Here is a 19,962-nt window from a genome sequence, read left to right on the forward strand (position 1 = left end):
AACCTCCCACTTTTCTGCCTTTTGTCAGTCCACAGTGTGTTTGTCCGGTGCAAAATAATTTCATCTGGTGCTACTGTCAAAGAACAAAAAATAGCAACAGGAATTTTTGGGGCTGGGCTTCAATTTAGAGGGTCAAAATGTTTGTGCAGAGCTTTGGAAATCCTTCCTTGCCCTTCTCCCTCAGCTGGGCACTTAACATGGTGAAGGAATGCTTGATACCCTGCCTAGTCCTCGGGATTAGTAATTTACTTTGTTGTCTGTGATAATCTAAAGCCTCTGACGATGCAGCAGAACTTCAGCCAAGTTACTCCTTGGAGGAGTTTGGGAGGAGGGAATTTATGTGGTGTGTGAAACAAAGCTGTGTTTAAAAGGGCCATTTTCTGTCACCAAGCTGCCCTTGCCCTGCTCCATCAGGTGTGCAGTGGAGGGGAGCTCCTGTCCCCCTGCAGCTCTGTGACAAAGAGCAGCTTCCCAGCTAAAACCTGGCATTCCCTCTGCTCATGGGGACTGCAGAGCTGCTGCCTTTTGATGATTTGCTCTCCAGAGGCTGAGGAGAGAGACTTTCTGCCTGTGCTGGGCTGGTTTATGGGAGATGTGGGTGCATGCTCTGTGCTCCAGAAGTGGCTCACTCCCCACGCCTGAAGATTGCAAGGTCCCTTACAAAGCATGCCTTTACCCAGGCCCTGATCCCTTGGCAATGTTTATCCTGTTCAAGGCTCTGCCAAGGGCTTCTCCCACCCCTTCCCCCTGCTGGAACAAGCTCACACCCGTTGTTTTCCTTTGCTGCTCATTTGTGTTGGTTTATTCAAGAGGTACTGCCTGACAAAACCTAACCCTGACAGACTCCTGATAGCAGCTCCCTCCCTCCCTCCTCATTCCCGTTCATCTTGTGGCTCATTTGGAAATTGCCATTATTTCATCCCTCTGGGGCACCAGCTAAGGCTACCCTGATGATGGATGCTGCCAGACCAGATGCATAAATATTAAGAAAGCGGAAAGAGCCAGACCTGCAATTTCTTTGTGCAGAGCAGTGATGAGGATGCTGTTCTTACAGCTGACCAGCACAACTGCAGTCTGAGCTCCAGGTTTAGAAGGCTTTAGATGCTGGTTAAAATTTAAAATTTAAAAACTTAAAAGATTTAACCGGCTTGTGGTCAGGCAGAGAAACAAGTTATACTGGAAAGTTTTACTAGACTGCTGCTGGGTTTGTCCAGCACATTGGGCTGGTCTCTAAATATATATTGTACCTTGTCTGAATTCTGATGCTGGTAGTGCAAGACACTTCTGTGAGTAGATGATTTTTTAACAGTTTTCTGGATCTTGACATGAAAATATTGGACCCTAGAAATTATTATTCTATCAGTCTGGTGGGTAATACTTGCAGCACAGTGTCACAACTCACTTGCCTATGTGCCCCCCTTAATAAAGCAGTATGGGTTTGCCTGGAATTGCCAGAGGTTTGGTGCTATCAGAAATATTCAGATACTGCAAGAAAAAAATAAAAATCTTGATTAATGCTGAGTTAGCTGTCTCCCCTCTAATGCTGTTTCCAGTTCAATGGATGTCTTGATAATGGTGTTTGATCTGAAGGCCACAGACTTATTGATGGTCACAGATCAAAATACCATCCCTCCTAATAAATTATGCTTCTCTCTTTCTGCTAAGAAGCACAGCAAGGAACAGCATCTATAAAAGCAGGGGGAAAACCTGAGCAGTCCCAACAAAGGCTCATAGCAGCACTACTCAGGGTAAGAGCCAGCATGATTGAAGTACATTTCCAGAGGGGAAATTTGGGAAATGCAAGTTGGATGCTGGTGCTTCATCTCTATTTTAGACCCCACAGCACAGCAAGGCTCATGGTGTTGCTCTTCCTTCCTGTCCACATCCTTCTGCCCATCTATCCCACCTTAGATCAGGTATAGCTCTGGGAATTTGAGGATATATAGCTCAGATATAATGTTGAAAAGACACAGGATATTCTTCTTATGGCTCAGGGCTGCAGCTAATAGTGCAAAGAGTTTTTGATTGACTAACATCAGCCTAATGCTCACAGTCTCCAAAACATCATCTCTTTGTTATTATCTATGAGCACTGAGAGCAAGGGCTGTTGGTGGGTCACACAAAGATCTCAACAATCCTGTACCCAATCCCAGCTGAGAAAGCTGGAATTATGTAAAATCAGGGACTATGAATATAAAATAATTCTCATCTTGCTAGAGGTGATCTCTCAAGATTTGCATGGAGTATCCTGGTGATATTGCTGTGCTTACAAGGATCTCACTTTGCCACTTCTCAATATCATCAGGAAAAAAAAAGAAGTTCATCAGTTTAACATTTTTTAGGATTATTAAATTTCACTTACAAAAAATGTGCAAATTACCTTCCTCTACTTAAAACTAGCAATCAGGACCCATTATATTCCCTGCAGCAGGAAGATTGAAAGACATCACATTCCAGACCATACAAAAAAAATCATCTGAAATTCCAAATTTACTCACTTCAGTCTACACACACCACCAAATCCTAGCATCCAGCTGTTTGTAGAGCTCATGTGTTTCCTGAAGATGAAAACTTTTGCTTTGTGGCAACCTTTGAGCATCCATTAAAGCTCAGATGGTGGATGAGAGCAGATTGTGTGGTGCTGCCCATCTGCCCGTCGGATGCCCGGGCTCACTTTTTAATAAGAGCAAGGAGCTGGTTGTAATGTCATGCAGTCATAATTCTTGGCACTTGCTATAGTTCATATGTTTATTGGAAGCTGAAGATTTGGAGCATTTTTCAGATGTCTTTACACTTCCTGCTTCAGTGCTTGGGATTTTTTTTTTTCTCAGCTGGGCTCTCAGGGTCCCAAAGCTCTCTTTATTAGGGAAGGAACCATATTCCAGTGGAGTTTTTCATGGAGGCAGTGACTATACTGAAAAAAGGTGAACAAGTCCAGGAGCACCTGCCTGAGCACTGCATGTTTGTAAACTTAAAGGGTTTTTAGATGTTTTGGAAAGGACAGGGAGATAACTTTTCCTGTGAAAGAGCTGGGTGTGGAGTTTTGGGGCTAATGTGAGAGATGATGGACTCTCAGTCAGTGGTGTCAGACTGACCTGGGAGAAGGCAGCACTTTCTGCTGTCTGAAGTGGAGTGCAATTAAATAATCTCTCAGACATTTAGGGGTTGCACTGAGGCTTGGAAGCACAATTTGGAAACAGAGGAAATTATAGGGCAGCTGCAGTCAGGGCAGAGTATCTAGCTTGTTCATCCACAACATTTCCTTGTACCACATGCCATCTCAGCCACATGGATACTTTAGGAGAAGGCTCCAGAAGTTCTGAAGAGACCAGTCCCTCTCCAGTCCTGTTCTCTACACCCTGTGCACTGGGTGTTCAGCACCCCTGCTCACCTAAGTCAGGCTGGCACGTGATCCCAGCCATGAAATAAGGGCAGTGCTCCTTGCTGTGCAGTGATGAGGGAGAGGAGATGCTCCTGGGGCTTCACAACCCTTGGTGAGGGCTTTGGAACCTGCAGGGAGGATGATTTCCAGGCTTTTCTGGGGCAGCCCTGAAATGCCAGACACAATATACACAAGCATCCCTCATTTCTTCTTTTCCCATTGCTTGCATCTCAATTTAGGATGCAGGAGAGCCATCAGAGAGGATGCTTGGAATCCCCACTCTCAGAGCCCCTGAATAAGCAGAGTAACGCTGGAGTTTCCCCTCAGGAAGGTGACGTGGTATCAAATTTCTTCTAGGACAAAATTCCTTCTCTTAATAAGACCCCCACTGAAATAACCAAAGTCCCAGAGCTGAGATGCAGCTGGCTCACGTGCCCAGGAGAGCATTTCAGAATACTTTTACCCAACAGTTGGTCTGAGATCAAACAGACTTGGCATTGCGCTGTTTCCTGGATAACACGCCATCATTATTTATTCATCTGAATCAAAGTGCTTGATGTTTTCATGTCATCAGTTAGACAGAGCCATATCGTCTGCCTCCCCTCTTTTATTTTATTAATTTGTTGTGTTTCAAGAAAGTTTTGAAGCTGTTGCAGTGGGAAATCCATAGCTTAAGTGGCAGCTTGCTCATCTTTTATTTATTTTTGTAATAATCCCGTTGTTACTCATTCAAAGCTCCAAGAGATCCTTGTCCTCAATCAAAAGTTTCATGTTTGGATGAGGCTGAAATGATGACTTCTAGAAAAAAAGCCTGTTTTCCTGGCTTTGAATAGGTACTGTCTTTTTTTTTTTTTTTTTTTTTTTTTTTTTTGCTTTGTGATTTAAAGAGATATAATGTGTTTGGTCAAAAGCAAGTAATTTTAAAATTTATTTTTATATTTGGATTAAGATGACCATATAAAATGCTCAAATTTTTTTCATATTTTTAAAAACACAAACACAGGAATGTCAAGCCAGTGGGAGAACCAGCTATAGGATGTGATTAGGGTGATTTTTGGCCTGTTTCCCATCATTCTTGGAGAGAAAGTGGGGTTTTTTTCTCCCTCTGAAAAATGGTGATTTTCTCTGATAAATCTGTTCCCTTTTCAGTTTGGAGGCTTCTTTGTTGCAGAAAGAAATTTGTAACTCAAAGTAGATGCTCTTTACTTAAATGCTTCTCTATTGGAAAAGCATTTTTCCATAGAAATAGAGTTTCAATAGGAAATTTGCAGTCAGCTGTTCCACACGACAGGCAATGCTGCTCCCCCTTCCCCTCCAAAGGGTGGTTTCATACAGAACCTGCACTTCTGCAGATCCATACCAGTGCTGTGGTTTTATAAACACATTTCCCTATTTTGAAATGTTTTCCTGTCTCCTGTTTTTGTGTAAAACATCCTCACAAAGAGGGAGGATGATTAATTGGAAACTACAGAGGAAACTACAAAATCAATTGCACTCAAAGAACTGTATAATGCAGAAACTAAACAAATAAAAACCCCCAGAGGATTATATGGCTTTTTTCTCTCTCCTTATTCAGTCATCAGGCTCTTACTTGTTACTTGGAAGATTTTTCTGACATTAAACTATAACCTTTTATATTTCACCTTATTGGTGCTCAGCTGCACATTATCTGTGAACACAACAAACAATTTTACAAAAATAACTGAAAACTGTCCTGATGGACTGCAGAGTTACTGGGATTCTTTACACCAAAAGGAGTTCTGATCCTCAAACTCATTGTGCTTCTTTATAAAATTAATCCATAAGATTTTCTGCTCATAAATAACTGTGAAATGACTGAACTTTAAAACATAAGACATCTTATGTGCTAAACCTCATGGAAGAATAATCTCTTGATAAATTTAGTTTTAAAGTAACGGAAGCATAGATGATTGCAATTCTATTTTCAGACATGCACGGTAAAACTTTTCTATTTTGTTTGTAGCAGTTTAAACCAGGACCTCCAAATGAAGATGGGGGTGTGAAAACAAGCAGGGTTGGTGGGGTGAGCAGGCCTGGCCCTGGGTTTGGAGGGAGTTGTGTGAAGATGAACCCAGATTGTGTGAGATTAAATGTGAGATTTGAGCTGGTTGGTGCTGATGGCATCACCAGTCACGTCAGAAAGCCTGGAAGAGCAGGAGCTGTGTCTCTGCTCTCCATCTGAGCCACCAGAAGCAGAGAACTCTGAAACCATCAGATCTGGGATCATTCTGTGTGCATTGAGGCAGTGATGTCTGTCCTATCCAGGCAATACCTAAATTACAGATACAAGTAGGCCAGGCACTTTGGGCATGTAAGGAGAAAGGAGTTAAGATAAATCAGCAGAAATCTATTTTTTAGCCACTGTGAGGCTAAATGTGAAGCATGTGGACTGGGATTTCCCATTACTATGTTAATGTGAGCATTCAATTTAATTTCGATTCATCTGGGAGAATCATAAATTGTAAGAATTGAGAGGATCAGCAATGCTTTTAATGGTCTGATCTTTCAGGCTTGATGGTCTCCTTGCTTGGGCCTCAGGGCTGGCTTGCAGGCTCTCCTGGGAGTGCTGTGATGGTGTTTTGCACAGCTCCCTTTGCCAGCAACATCCCTTCAGGGGACAAAAAGGTGAGGCAGAAGTCAGAACTCAAGCACCTTAGGGGTCTTTTCCAGCCTAAATGATTCTGTGATTCTAAATCATGCTGAAGGCCAAGGCTGCAGTGCAAAGCTCCAATCTGCTCTGCTGTGACCGTGTCTTCCAGGACATCCTTCAACTTCTTTGCAGCTCAGTGGCTTGGAGAAAAGGGAGAGGCACAATTTCCATAAAGGATGGTGTGGATTAACCTTGTCTGGCTGCCAGGTGCCCACCAAGCTGCTCTCTAACTCCATCCTCCTCAGACTGGATTAACACACCATAGATGGCTGTTAAGCAATCTAACGCACAAAAGATGGTGAATTGGCCCTTGGAGGGTGTGAAATACATCCTGGAGACAGGGAAAAGGGGAATCTGTGAAATGCCATCCAAATTTGCTTTTTTTCTTTCTTCCACTTCATTGCTCTCTCCTTTGTCTGACAGTAGAGATAGGCTGGAGAGAGCTGGGGTCTAAGACAACTCTTCTGGAGCTAGAAGTTTTGGGAATAATTTTGGAAGGAAAGTAGAGACAGGGAAGAGTATTTTGGAGCCAGGCTAAACATTTATATGGGGAGAGAGGAACAATGCCATCCCACTTGTTCTGCCTTTAAAATAAATCATGATTTGCTTTATTACAATCTGCAAGACAAGCCCAGAACAGGAATAGGAAAGTGGCTGTGAGCTAGGACAGATGTGCGCTTTCAGCTCTATTTTGGATTGTTTTGTCGTGATCTCCCAGGAGTCATGGGTGCCACTAGCCCACACTTCACTCTACTTTTAAAAATATTACCTCAAAACCACTTCTGCCCATGTAACTGTGCAATCCAGACCTCAAACACCCTGTTAATTTCTAGAAACACAATGTAAGGCATTAAATATTTTCTAGATTTGTGAGTCTGTGGTGAGTCTGAGATTATCAGGATAACCTGTGTGACCCCAATTCTGGGAACAACGTGGTTGTCATTGACTAATTAAATGTATCTCATTTGTTAAAATTGAAGATCTATATTGTGTTCTAAAGTAATTGTGTGCACTGGAAAGTTGTTGTAGAAGTGTTGGGGTTTGCCACACACTGGAATGGAACAGATCTTGGTCCATTCCTTTGCCAACATGGGGTTGGAGGTGGCTGGTCTCTATTTTTTAAAATAGTCAAGGCAGAATTAAAACCACCACACCTCACACACTTTGCACCATATTCCACAGTGGTCTGAATTTTGGGGGGGGGGCATCTCTCAGTCCAGATGCCCCTGCCCTGCCAGAGAGAAGCAAACAGGCAAATGTAGACACAGAGTTCCCAGGTACCTACAGGCACACATCAACACCAGAATTTTGGCGTCACAATAAACAAATTGAATCATCAGAAGCCTTGCAAGGGTCTAAAGCATAGTTTATCTCTCTGAAGTAGACATTGAAAACAAGAGAGATGACTCATGCCCTAACAGTGCCTATTTCTCCCTGAATGTGTAACATCCTGCACTTCTTTGGTTTGGCTAATCTATTCCAATCCATCAGAGAAGCTACATTTTAGTTGATTCATTCTATTCTGAGAATTTGAGGCTATTTCACAAGAGTTGCATGTCCAATATATATATTTTTAGTCAAAAATATCTAGAATACATTATTTGCCCTGTCTAAGCTTAGGAACTACACTTTAGGATGGATACAGATGGATGTAGAGAGGAGCAGGCAGTACTTGAATCGTTAGACTCATACATGGCAGATTAAAAATTAACAGATCTGACCAAAATCTTCCATTGCCTTTTCAAATTTGTATTTTTAGTTGGAATTGTATTGAAAAAGCAAAAAGAAAATCGGAATGTTCAAGCAGTACATTTTGCATCATTTTAGGACCCTGTTAGGGTAGGTGATAACTCATAGACATAATGTCATCTGGGATCTCTTAACCCCAGTATTTATATGCATATAGGAAGAGGTTAGGTCAAAATATTGGACGATCTCACTCTGGAATTGCTGTTTATCACTGCTGTTAGTTATCACGCAATCACATCACAGAATGGCTTGATTTGGAAGGGACCTTAAGGCTGATTTTTTTTCCAACCCCCCTGCCGTGGGCCATGACAGCTTCCACTAAATCAGGTTGTTCAAATCCTGTCCAGCCTGGCCTTGGACACTTCCAGGGATGAGGTGTCCACAGCTTCTCTGGGCGACCTGTGCCAGGGCCTCCCCACCCTCAGAGGGAAGAATTTTTTCCTAATATCAAATCTAAACCTACTCATTTTCACTTTAAATCCACTCTTTGTTCGACCTGTACATGTGCTTGTCTAAAAGCTGCTCCAAGAGAGCTGGAGTGCAGCTTAGGCACTGGGAAGTTCTGTCAGTTCTCCCTGGAGCCTTCTCTTCTCTTAGCCAGCTATTGCAGCCTGTCTTCATAAGAGAAGTGCTTCGGTTCTCTGACCATCTTTGTGGCCTCCTTTGGACCTGCTCCAACAGGTGCAAGCTTTTCCTGTGTTGGGGGTCCCAGATGTGGATGCAGCACTCCAGATGGGGTCTCACCAGAGCTGAACACCTTCTTTCACTTGCTGGTCATGCTTCTCATGATGCAGCCCAGGACATGGTTGGCTTTCTGGATCAATCAAGTAATGAAAAAAGTTATTTTTAGGAATAATGTCCTTTGGGTTGTTTCGGATTTTTTTTTTTTCTTACAGAAAGTGCAAGCAAGTTCCCAAAATATGGAGCTAGTGCATTTTCCATTTAGAAAACACCGAGCATTGATACCATCATTAGATATTTCCCTTTCACAGGCCACTTGGTGTATTATTTTCTGGTTTGCTCATTGACTGTTTGGTCCCATAAGCTAAATTAAGCAAGGAGCCACAGCAGGGTTTGCAATGCTGGGCCTCTATTGTATCCTTCCAGTGCATTGTGCCTCAGGGCCAGCTGAGAATTACCAACCACTCGAGCATGCACCGGTGACACATAAATGCATGTTTGGATGTGGCCTGTTAGTAAATGCAATGTCCCCAGCAGTTTTGTTTGTGTGATTATATTATTGCTAATTAACAGAAAATGTCATGACTTTTGGAATAGAATTGTTTGTGCAATGAGTTATTTACTCTGAAAAATCCTCCCATGTGAAAAGATGAGGAAATTGTACAGGGGAGGATGGGAGGGGTGCTTGGGATTGCCACGGGGTTCTCGGAAGTGTGAGTCTCATTGGCATCAGTGGGACATAGCCAAAACCACTCCTGGTAATGTGACTCACTCGTCTACCTCTAAAATCATCCACATTTACCACTCTTTAAATGCTCCTCATCATTTGCTCAGATGCACTTTGGGTTTTAGTTAGTGTCAGGAGAAATAAAGTTTAATTCAGCTAACCTACCAGCAAAATGTAGTAGCTGGAAGGCGGCAGTCTTGGTGATAACATCAAAAGGCTACTAGATATTTAAAAAAAAAAAAACAATGAAAAATCCCTGGCTGCTCTGCCTCCATGTTTCTGTCAGACTAATTTACATAATGGTTTAGAACATTATGTAATTCAAATCAAATCACTGTCAGTCAGCACCAGCATCCATTGCATCTTTTCCATGGAGCTACGCCGAGTGGCTGAAGTAAACTTCTTTGAAAGGAGCAGCAGAAGACAAATAACTCAGTCTGTCCAACGCCAGGGGTCTGACCCACTGCCTGTTGCAGCCGCACAAAATATTCCCCTTGACTGACACGAGCTGAGGATTGCACCCCCAGAACCCATGTAAGCTCTTAACTCTGATTCCCAAACTTGGCAAACAAACCCTGGCGGTTTTCAATCGCAAACAGGCAGAATATCCCTCCCCTCTGGACAGCAATAATCCCTCTCTGTCTCTCGGGGGGAGGAAGGGGGTCAAAATCTCTTCCATCAGAAGAGCCACCAGCTTTAGCCAAATAGTATTGCCAAATTTACAGTGCACTGAATAATGAATCAAATCGTCAATATATTCCAGCAAGCATCAACTCCCTGATAGATTCCTCTATCCTTCCTGAGTCTCCATCACCATTACCTGAAAAGATAATTTTGCCAGTGCACTTCTAAATCTGTGCCTTTTTATTTTTTTCTCTTTTGTATTTTGTTGCCAAAGCAGTGAAAATATTTACAAGTAGCTGGGGCTCCATTAAGAGCAAAAATTATCCAAAAACCACAGACAGAGACCCTGCATCCTTGTCCAGGGTCACCCACCATCATAAACAGAGATGCTTTGCATGGAAAAAGGAGGAGAATAAAGTAGTAGTGACAAAATCTCACAGAACTGGTGTGAATGTCACTTGAGAGTTATTGCTGTGGGCAAGGACAGGTTTGTGAAAGGTTATGTTTGCCTGGAATAAAGCAGGTGGGAGGAGGAGAGAATTTTCTTGGCTGAGGCATAGGAAAAGGATAGAGGTAGAGAAGGATGGAAAGCTGGATATGTTAGAGGTGTATGGTTAGGGTGGAGTTTAGCGAAGGAATTGGTTTTGGAGCAAAGTGCTATTGCAGACTGGCAGGACCTGCTGTTTCACCTCATATCAGCCAGATGCAGGAGGGGGACCATCCTCCTATATATATATATTATATATTTGGGTCTGTCTCCCCCAGCCTTTCACATCCAATTTTTTTTTGACTCTTCATCCTCAGCCTCTTTTTGTTGCTGTCCCTTGAAAGAAGGAAAACCTAAATCACTCTATTCACTATTAAAAATGAAGTTTAGTTGTTATGTCATGTTTGTCTCTTAATTCAGTGGTACCATTGTGAAAGAGGCCCTGGCTTTGCTTACAGAGTTTCATCCATCTCTCTTAATGTAAACATGTCAGTTCTGATGATTGGCTTTTATGAGTCTGTTTGTTTTCTGCTGATGAAATGTGTCTCCATAACTTAGATGGGAGGGATCAGGAAAGCCTTACCTATAACTGTGGTAATATATCAGGCAGCTCTCCAGACGTGGCTCCTTCTTCCCTAGAAGCATGCAGCCAAGATTTTGCTGTCTAGCCTAAAGCTGCCTTCTCTCTCTGGCATAACCATCCCATAATGGCACCATAATATATTTTAATAGCTGTTTTACAGCTTCCTTTATCCGTCTTTACGTCTTTACAAAACACTTTGTGAATAAAATGGACCAGATTTAATATATTTTATTCATGTGAGCATTCAAAGCACCTAGTGGTGTGAGCACTGTGTATTATGTTTGGCACAACATGGAGTTTCCTTGCAGATTTCTAATTTCTTGTTCAAAAGCTAGTGACTGCATCCTGAGCTGAAAGCATCCCTCTTTCTTGGTGGCTCTTTCCAAGCTCTGTTGGTTCAGAGTAGCAAAGGAGAAATCTTTCTGTGTAGTTTATAGTAAAATAACTCTGAGGCCAATTTCTAGTTAATTAAAATAGACATGAAAGCCTATTGGGTGCAAAGGATTATAATTCTCAGCAAAATATAGAGATCTGCATTGGTAACTATAATGTGCTGTTTCCCTCTTGCTTATTTATGTCATTTGGTTGCAGAGTAATTTGAAATAAAGACACCTGCAAAGAAAGCAGAATATTTTTAGCTCACTAAAAATATTTATTTTATCATAAGAGAAGACTTAGTGCCAGCATTTAATTCTTGGCAAAAAAAAATTATCATTCCCAAATACCCTTCCAATATCAGGATGAAATATTCTGAATTCATTTCCTTTAGCACATGTTGGCTTTCTGCAGACTTTATTTTTTCAGTAAGTCATTGGCAATGTCAGAATGTCATGATTCTGATGAGCGAGCAGCCAGCAAAACCCATTTAACTGGATTTGAGAAAGATACTGCCTAGGCAGAGCTGGTCGTGACAAAAGTCCTGTGGGTCTGTGACTGAAGTTTTGTTTTGGGCATTTTGTGCTGTTTTGGTTTGGTTTTTCCCAAAAATTTGAATGCAGTGAGTTCTCTTAGATATTTATTTTTGCCTCTGGTCAGCATCCATGGTGAGCAAGAGGGCTTGTTTTGGGAAATGTGTTATGCAATGTCACATCAACCTGCAGGTTGGCCTTTTACATGGGCAGCAAGAGGAATTCTGGCTCACATCTCCTCCTGTGTCAGCTTGGGCAGGTTTCAACACTGTGCTTTGCCCAGGAGAGCTCCAAGAGCTGAACATTTCAGCCATTTCCATCAGATTTTTGTGGAATTCCACAAAAATTCCCTGCAGACCAGCCATGGGAGCCTGCCTGGTGCCCTTTTTGCACCTCCACGTTGGAGCTCACCCAACAAGATGTTTCTGGTTGGACAAGCATTTGCAGACTGCCTTCACAGGGTGCAAAAAGCTCAGGGTTTTCCAGCTCCCTGCAAGCCTGGTTACCTTCCAGGCCATTAGTTTAATACCTCAATTACACACTTTCTGGTGTCCATGCTCTGGTGTGAAGGTGCTCATTTCAAAGGAAACATTTCCAGCCAAATATTCTGCGTCCTAAGAGATCGATTCCCCAGCTGTGACTCACCTGGGCAGAGCTGTGCTGATTTATGCCAGCTGGAGATGTGGCTGATTATGTGTGTTAAGGACATGCGCTGCAAAAAGAAGCATTGTTTGTGGTCTTGAAAAAATTATGCCTGTTGGAGGAAAAAGAAACAAACCAAATATCAGCTTAAGCAGAAGTAACGAGTGTGCTGTGCAAATTTTGGAGGGCTGCCTTGATGTGAGCACACAGGCCCTCAAAGTGTGTGCTAACAGCAAGTGAAATTTTTCAGTTAAAAGAGAATTTCACATGACACCTCCTCACTGTGGAATGGGAACTGTGGTGTAAATATAAGTGGATTAAGTCTCAAAAGGTTGTTTGTTTGTTCGTTTGTTGTCAGTAAAATTATGAAGTGTGTCTCAGTCACCTAGACTCCTTTAGTTTCTGCATCTTTTTGCAAAACTTCTTTATTTGATTTGAATTAAAAACAGTTCTCCATGAAGTCATTACTTCATGGCTGGAATAAAACTTCCATGTCATCCCATATCAACCTGTAGTCTTTTTAAATCTGATTAGGTGTTTGTGTTTATGTGTAGATTTATGCATATGAATTTATTAATCTAGACCAGTGACATTAAATTAGATGTGTCATTGCTCTATTCTTTATTTCCCTAGCCTACTATTCTCATGTTTTGCTGTGCTCTGCAGGTCAAAGAAAAATGCCAAAGAGATTATATGGAAAAGGAGTGTGTGGGGGGAAAAGATGACTGTGCTCCACGTAGTCTCTGACAGAAAGAAAACCCATCCACATGACTGTTCTTGTTACCACAGCAGTTAGCATGCAAAAATCATTATTTAATCACAAACATTTCTTCAACAAAAGGAGAATTTAAGGCTGGGATTAGTATTTTTTAAGAGTTTGGACTAGCAGAACTGCAATGCAAACATCCCTCTCCTCAGCCCGTGGTCTGCAGTAGACTCCTGAGTGGCATCATGGAAATCAGAAATGAGGACAATCCTACTCAAAATGAGCATGTCTGTAAAAGACACTTTCACAACCTTGATCTTCCAGTTTGGTTCCTTTATTACCATTGCCAAGGGCCTGAAATATAAGCTCATGAGTCCTTGGTACAACAGAAGGACTTGCAGGGCACACAGGTGATGTTCTGAGAACCTGAAAGATATCTTGAACTGGAGTGGCTGAAGCCCATGGCACTAAGGTTAAAATTGCAACGGAAAACAGCATTTATCTTTCTAAATAAATACCTAATTTGTTTGCTCTCGCTTCTGGCCACACCAAAGAAAGAATTCTTCTTGGGGCTTTATTTTCATATGCACGTTTTGTTTACATAACCAGTGCATTTTATCAGCAACAGCCGATGCTAACTGACCAAGCAAGAGGGAAATTTTCATTCTGTGCCTGGTGATATCACAGAAACAATGTGTTTGAAGCCTTGTACTTCAAAAATATGCCTGTGAGGAATGGAAAAATCCAGGCTCATATTGTAAACACGTGAGTCACAACAGCTATTATCTCTTAAGAAATGACATTCCAGCCCTTTGATTCAGTCATTGATGATTTCCCTTTTTAACTTGTGGTGCTTTCTTACCCTTTTAAGAAACATCTGGGCTAACCCTGGCTATTTGTAGCAATGTTTGCAATTCATAGATTAAAAGAAATTAGACATACAAACCACCCGTGAAATTATCTTGTCCATTTCCTGAAAGCATATGAAATTGAAAAAGAATTGTGCTAAATATATATATATAAAAATGTGGAACTTTAGCTTATATACAATATGAAGACAAGACATGTCACCAATTTTCAATTGTAAGGGTGCTGAAACGTACTTTTTAAAAAAGAAAAATTAAATAGTAGACTAGAAAAAATGCTAATGAAGTTTGTGTAGGATTTTCCAGTTCTTTCTAAGCAGCTACCTTTCTGGAAATTGTAGATAAAACTGAAAAGATCTGGATTTGACCAGTTTGAATTTGATTCAGTTTTCTAATGAGAGAGAGCTTTAAGCAAAAATAATTCCCTTTAGAAAAAATAATTAGAACTTCTGATGCTGATTAGGTTTTTTGGGCTATTTTATCTCCCTCACCATCCCCTATCCATTTGTTTCTCTTCTGAGGAAAAAATTGAGTAGTTCTGTTGCCAGAATGGCTTCTCCATTCTCATCTCCAGTTTAGAGACCTCCCCTCTGCCCTTCCAGCAGCTCTGATCAGCCACTGGCTTTTGTTGTCCCCCTTCAGCGCTGAGAAAGGTTTAATTCTGGAGAAACAAAAATGGAAAGGACAAAAAAAAATCTCATAGAATTCTCTGGCCACCTGTATTGATGTCATTTATAGAAAGTGAAATTCTATTTACTGAGTCACAAAGCGTTGGGCGTAGGAAACGCGGTTTGTGGGAAAGCTTCTAATTTCCTGTTTTTCAGGAGGAAGGGGATAAAACAAATGGCATGGAGGGGAGAGGGGAAAGGAAAAAGGAGAATAAATCTAACAAAAGAAGAATCTCAGAATACCCCAAACTCCAGGAAGGGTAATTCATTTTAGCTCTGATTGCTCAAACCAGCTGTAATTCAGAGCATAATGTACAAGCTTCAGTAAATCATTCCTGTGTGATAGACTGTGATCAATGACAATTTAATGAATTCATTTTGAAATGAAGTCAGAATAGGAGAGACAGTAGTTATTTGAAAGTGTCCTTTACTCAGAGAAATTGAGTCAATAAATATGCTATTTGTCATGCAGAGTCCAGTTAGAGTCTTGTTTGCTAACAAAAATGCTGTCATCACAGAGCCTAATAGACACAAACTATCTGGAACTATCCATTGTAAATAGACAAATTCCATCTGAAAGCAGAAAACAAACATTGTGCCTGAACAAAGAGTGGGATCCTGCACACGTTGCTGAATGAAAGAGGGTAGCCCACCTCAAAATCTACTATTTTGTTTGTCACCAGAGTGTGTTCTGATGGAGCATGAATGGCCTGGTGGTGGCAAAAATACAAGGTCTGTGTTTCTTCTGTGAAATGAGTTTTAATTGTTGTGGAGTGAGGGCTTCTCTCGCTGGAAAAACATGCCTCTAAAGTGACTTTAAATTGCAAAATGCGGCTTCAGTGAACTTGGATGGATTTGTGCAGGCTGCTAGAACAGGGATAAGCTTCATCCTTTTTCAAACAGAAGTTTTACATTAATTTTCACAGCTATCTGTGTTGTTTAGTGCAGATACAAGAAGGCTTTTTGTTCAGCTGTGCTTTTCACGCTTGGTTTTATTCATGTAAGTTGAAGAGATGGGAAAATTCGTACTTGTTTTCATTCAGGCAGAGACTGGAAGTGTTAACATTGAAGTACCATCAGGACAAGATGATCAAGCTTTACAGGTTTGGGTTAGAATCATAGAATAAAACAATATCCTGAGCTGGAAAGCACAAGGATCATCGAGTCCAACTCCAGGATATTCAAATTGGTCTTGGATTAAAGGAGCCTGGTGTTCAGATATGACAAGCTGGCAGCAGCGGCTGTTCAGCATCTTGGAAGCCTGGTGTGCTTTCATGAAGGTCCCAGAGCTTTTCCAGGCACATTTAAGCTTCCATCATCCTTCAGATTTCAGGGTGTGGAGGAAAAGAAAATGCTCAAAAGTCCTGAGGAGATATCTTGAAGATGCTATTTCCTATCCCAAAGGAAAATTAAAATTATGTTACAGAAGCCTAAGACAGAGATTAAGAAGTTTTTTTTTATGGGATTTAAAAATCTAAACTTGACCCTTCACTCTTTAAATTTGGAAAAGAACAGCTGGGGCATTTTTAGATTTTGCATCATGTGGCCAGACATCGGCTGATTTAGATCTGCCTTGCAGTCATCTTAGGAACATTGTTCATCCACTCCCAGAGCTGCATTTTCAAAAATGAGTTAGGAATCTGAATCTCTGAGGCTTTCAATGAAACTTAAGCTTGTGCGAATCTAAGTCACTTCTTAGTTTGGATTTAGGATCCCAAATGACTGAAGAACTGAAGAATACTCCACAGTCTATCTATAAAGTCTGTCTAGATTTGATCATCTGTGATTTCTTATTGAAATTACAATTTCAGTCATTTTTGTTTTCCTTGACGTTCTATTAACCACATAAAAACAGATGAAGAGCTTCCTGATAATATATAATGAGTTACTTGGGGGTTGAGTTTGGTGAGGGTTTTTTTTCCATTCTGCTGGCTTTGTTCTTCTCGCTTTCCTCGTGCCACTAACTTCTGATAACTTTTTTAATTCCAGCTGTTTCCACTACTAGGAGTAAAGACCAGTAAAGACAAAGCAGGATGAAAAGATGGCTGACTTCTTGTTACCACCGGGTACTAACAGCTTCCACCGGTTCACGCCCGAGTCCTTGGCTGCCATCGAGAAGCGAATTGCAGAGAAGCTGGCCAGGAATGCCAAGCAGGAATACAGAGAGCAGCTGGGCGAGGAAGAGAAGCCTCAGCCTCAGTTTGACTTGCAGGCTTGCAAGAAGCTGCCTGATATCTATGGGACTGTTTCTCCAGAGCTCATTGGGGAGCCCTTGGAGGACATCGACCCTTTCTACAATGATCGCAAGGTGAGCGCCAACCCAAAGCTAAAGCATGACCTCTGATTTGGGTGCTCTGCTTGTTATCTTTCTACAAAAAGTAAAAATAATTCTTTCCCAGATTAGGGATCAGAACGTTGGCATGAACAGGGCTCCCAGAAAACATCTAAGCAGGAGGGCAGAGAGGAATAAAAAGCATAATTTAAACTTGTGTGTTCTCAGATAACCCTGAGAATGAATATACAATATCTGAAACAAGCAGAGCACGGGCTGAGTTAATTTAAGCCAGATATCTGCCCTATCTTGCCTTCTGCATGAGCTGTGGCTTCACAGGTCTGTTGTTTATCACTTAAGCCCCTTAATGTTAAGGGCTTCTGGGTGACTTGAGCCTTGTGCGAGCACTCTGCACAAGAGCAGGAGGCACCTCCACAACTGTTCCTGGAGAGCAGTGGCTCTGCTCCTGCTGAGGAAGAGCAAAACTCCATTTGAGATGACCAAAACAGAGCAGGAGGGAGGTGTGAGCGGCATGTGCAGTGCTGGCACTTTGCAGAATGGTGAACTTAGTCCCAAAGCGAGCATCACCTGATGAGGGATCACGTGCAGGCTGGACCAAAGCCACAGCAGTGCAAACAGCTTCTGTGAAAAGGCTGTTGACAGCAGAGCTGGGCTGGTTGCTTACTACAGTTCATTCCCCTTTCCAAGCATTTCACAAAACAGAGGACAAAATAAAGCTTGGAAGCCCTTTGTTTTTTTAGGCGGCTTCCAGTTTTTTCAGGTACTGCTGTTCCTGATTTTGGGCTGTGCTATTTCCTGTAAACAATGAATTAATGTGACCATAATGGTACTTCTATTAAAACAGTGTAGAGATAGGTGTTAGAGCTACAGAACAAAAGTTAAATGGATAAAGACAAACAGATTACTTCCCTGGAAGGGCCAGAATTAATTTACCTTTTAATTTTCCTGCTATCCCTGGGCATAAGCAACAGGATATGGATTTGCAATTTTAGTGCCATGAAGTTTTTAGACTCAAGGTGTGTGAATTGCTTAGATTTTATATATTGGGTGTCTCAGTTCTGTCTCTGAGAGAATATTAGTTCCTCTGTGCCTGGTGGGGCATCTTCAGAGCTCTGCAAATTGGGTCAGCATCAATTCACTTTTGTTTTTGGTTTAAGATAACTCAGAGAATTGTTTTTCTCTGGCCATATTCATCTGAGCACAATGAGAGTGCTTCAGTGCCAGATCCTGGTGTGGAACTGTGCCTCCTACAACTTTTTGCTTGGTGAGACAAAATTGAGAGCAATAAAGTGTTCAAAGTACAAAAATAGTGAGATCTGCAGCACCTGGGAAGAAGAGCATAACATAATTTCTTCCCCTACATTTCAGTCTCCAGGTAATTTTTTATTTTTGAAGGTAATTCTGCTCTATTCCCAGCCCCATGGTGGAGGTGATGACACAGGATCCACTAAGGGTTGAACAAAGAAAAAAATATGTGGGATATTACAACAGGACAGTCAGTTCTGTAGGGAAGGCCTTGGACAAAACTTTTCACCAAGTGAGAAGGATTTTGGGGGTCTTGGGAGGGGGGGAAAACTATGGGATGCTGGCAGGAATTTCCCAGTGGGATGTGGGCTGGAAAAGCTGAGCATAAATGCAAATACTGAATGTTCTCATTTTCTGTTTTGTTTTCCAGACATTTATAGTACTGAACAAAGGGAAGACAATCTTTCGATTTAGTGCCACTCCTGCCTTGTACATACTTAGTCCTTTCCATCCAATCAGAAGAGCAGCAATTAAAATTTTGGTACATTCATATCCTTTCTGTTGATTTTCCTCCTCATGTATTTTATATGGGTTTTAAACACAGATGGATGGAAGTCAGAAACCATTTTATTTCATTAAGCTGTTTTAAATCTTCTGGCTGAATTTGCCTGCACAAGCAGAAATGCACTCGGATTTTCGGTTTGTTTCATTTTATATTGTTATGTGAGCTATAAAAATGACTGTATCACACTGCTGGCATCAGAGAATGTGAACTGCACTGGAGAGTCTGGTGAGTTTACTCAGAATTAAAAGATGGGAAGGGACTGATCATATTTACTGAAGGGAAAGTGGGTGTAGTACCTCAGAAAGGAAGGCAACCAGGGGAAATCTACACTGATGGAGAGCTTTTGCTACCAAAGCCCTTCAGCAATCCCTCCCAGAGGTAAAACTCTATGACACTGTCTGGAGACACAATTTAATTCTGAACTGCTTCAGATCTGATTTTTTTTTCCTTCTGAAACAGAATATTTCAAAAATTGTTTTGCGAATTCTTTTCTAGTTTGTTTACTTGGATATGTTATCCAAAAAAGAATAAAGGCACAGGCTGTCCTGCTGGACCTTTCAATGGAAGTGCAATGCCCGATTTCCTGTAGCTCTGGTTCTGAAGTCATGCAAGACAGGCTGCAGTGGTTGGTTTTGGCCTGTTTTCTTCACACAACCCCAGAAGCATTATATTCTGACATAGTCACATCTCTCTGGAAGGCCAAACTGACCCAAATGTTCAGCTTTGTGTGAACATTACTAAAAACACACCTTTTTTCATGACTTGGCTGCTTTCTCTGGGGTGCACATGGGAGACCAGGCAGTGATAATTCAAAGGCTTCACATGCTGCTCTGATCATTCTGTCATGTTTTAGTGATGGAAGTCCCTCATCTGCAATGCTCATGTCCACCACAGAGAATAAATGAATACTAAATAGGTAGCATCTTAAAAAGATTGGTTAATTATCAAATTTCAGGGAAAACAAATAGGGAAATAAATTAGATTCCCACTCCATCCAGGGAGGAGAAAAAGAAAAGGTGATACTATAGATATTCCATCAAAAGGACAAACAGGTGAAGCTTCTGATTGCAATAATTCTATGCAAAAATGAATATGTGTTATCAGCCAAGATATTATTATGGTTACTAAGAATACATTGTAGAATTCTGCAGAGAGATGAGCTGGT

The 19,962-nt window shown here is 41.4% G+C and overlaps 1 protein-coding gene across 4 annotated transcripts in view; it reads left to right on the forward strand.

Annotated features, from left to right (window-relative positions):
• Positions 1–16,727: 16,727 nt before the first annotated feature.
• LOC132085279 (sodium channel protein type 5 subunit alpha-like) overlaps positions 16,728–19,962 on the forward strand; it is a 178,663-nt gene continuing 175,428 nt past the window's right edge. For 3 of the 4 annotated variants that reach the window (XM_059490655.1, XM_059490670.1, XM_059490677.1), the window contains exons 1-2: positions 16,728–17,002; positions 18,663–18,781. In XM_059490655.1, the coding sequence (XP_059346638.1) occupies positions 16,736–17,002; positions 18,663–18,781 (386 nt within the window). In that variant the 5' untranslated portion in view covers positions 16,728–16,735. The remainder of the gene's footprint in view (positions 17,003–18,662; positions 18,782–19,962) is intronic. The other variant, XM_059490662.1, reaches the window with a different exon arrangement.

This window comes from Ammospiza nelsoni, chromosome 1 (assembly GCF_027579445.1).
Source record: "Ammospiza nelsoni isolate bAmmNel1 chromosome 1, bAmmNel1.pri, whole genome shotgun sequence".
In the NCBI taxonomy this organism is placed as follows: domain Eukaryota; kingdom Metazoa; phylum Chordata; class Aves; order Passeriformes; family Passerellidae; genus Ammospiza; species Ammospiza nelsoni.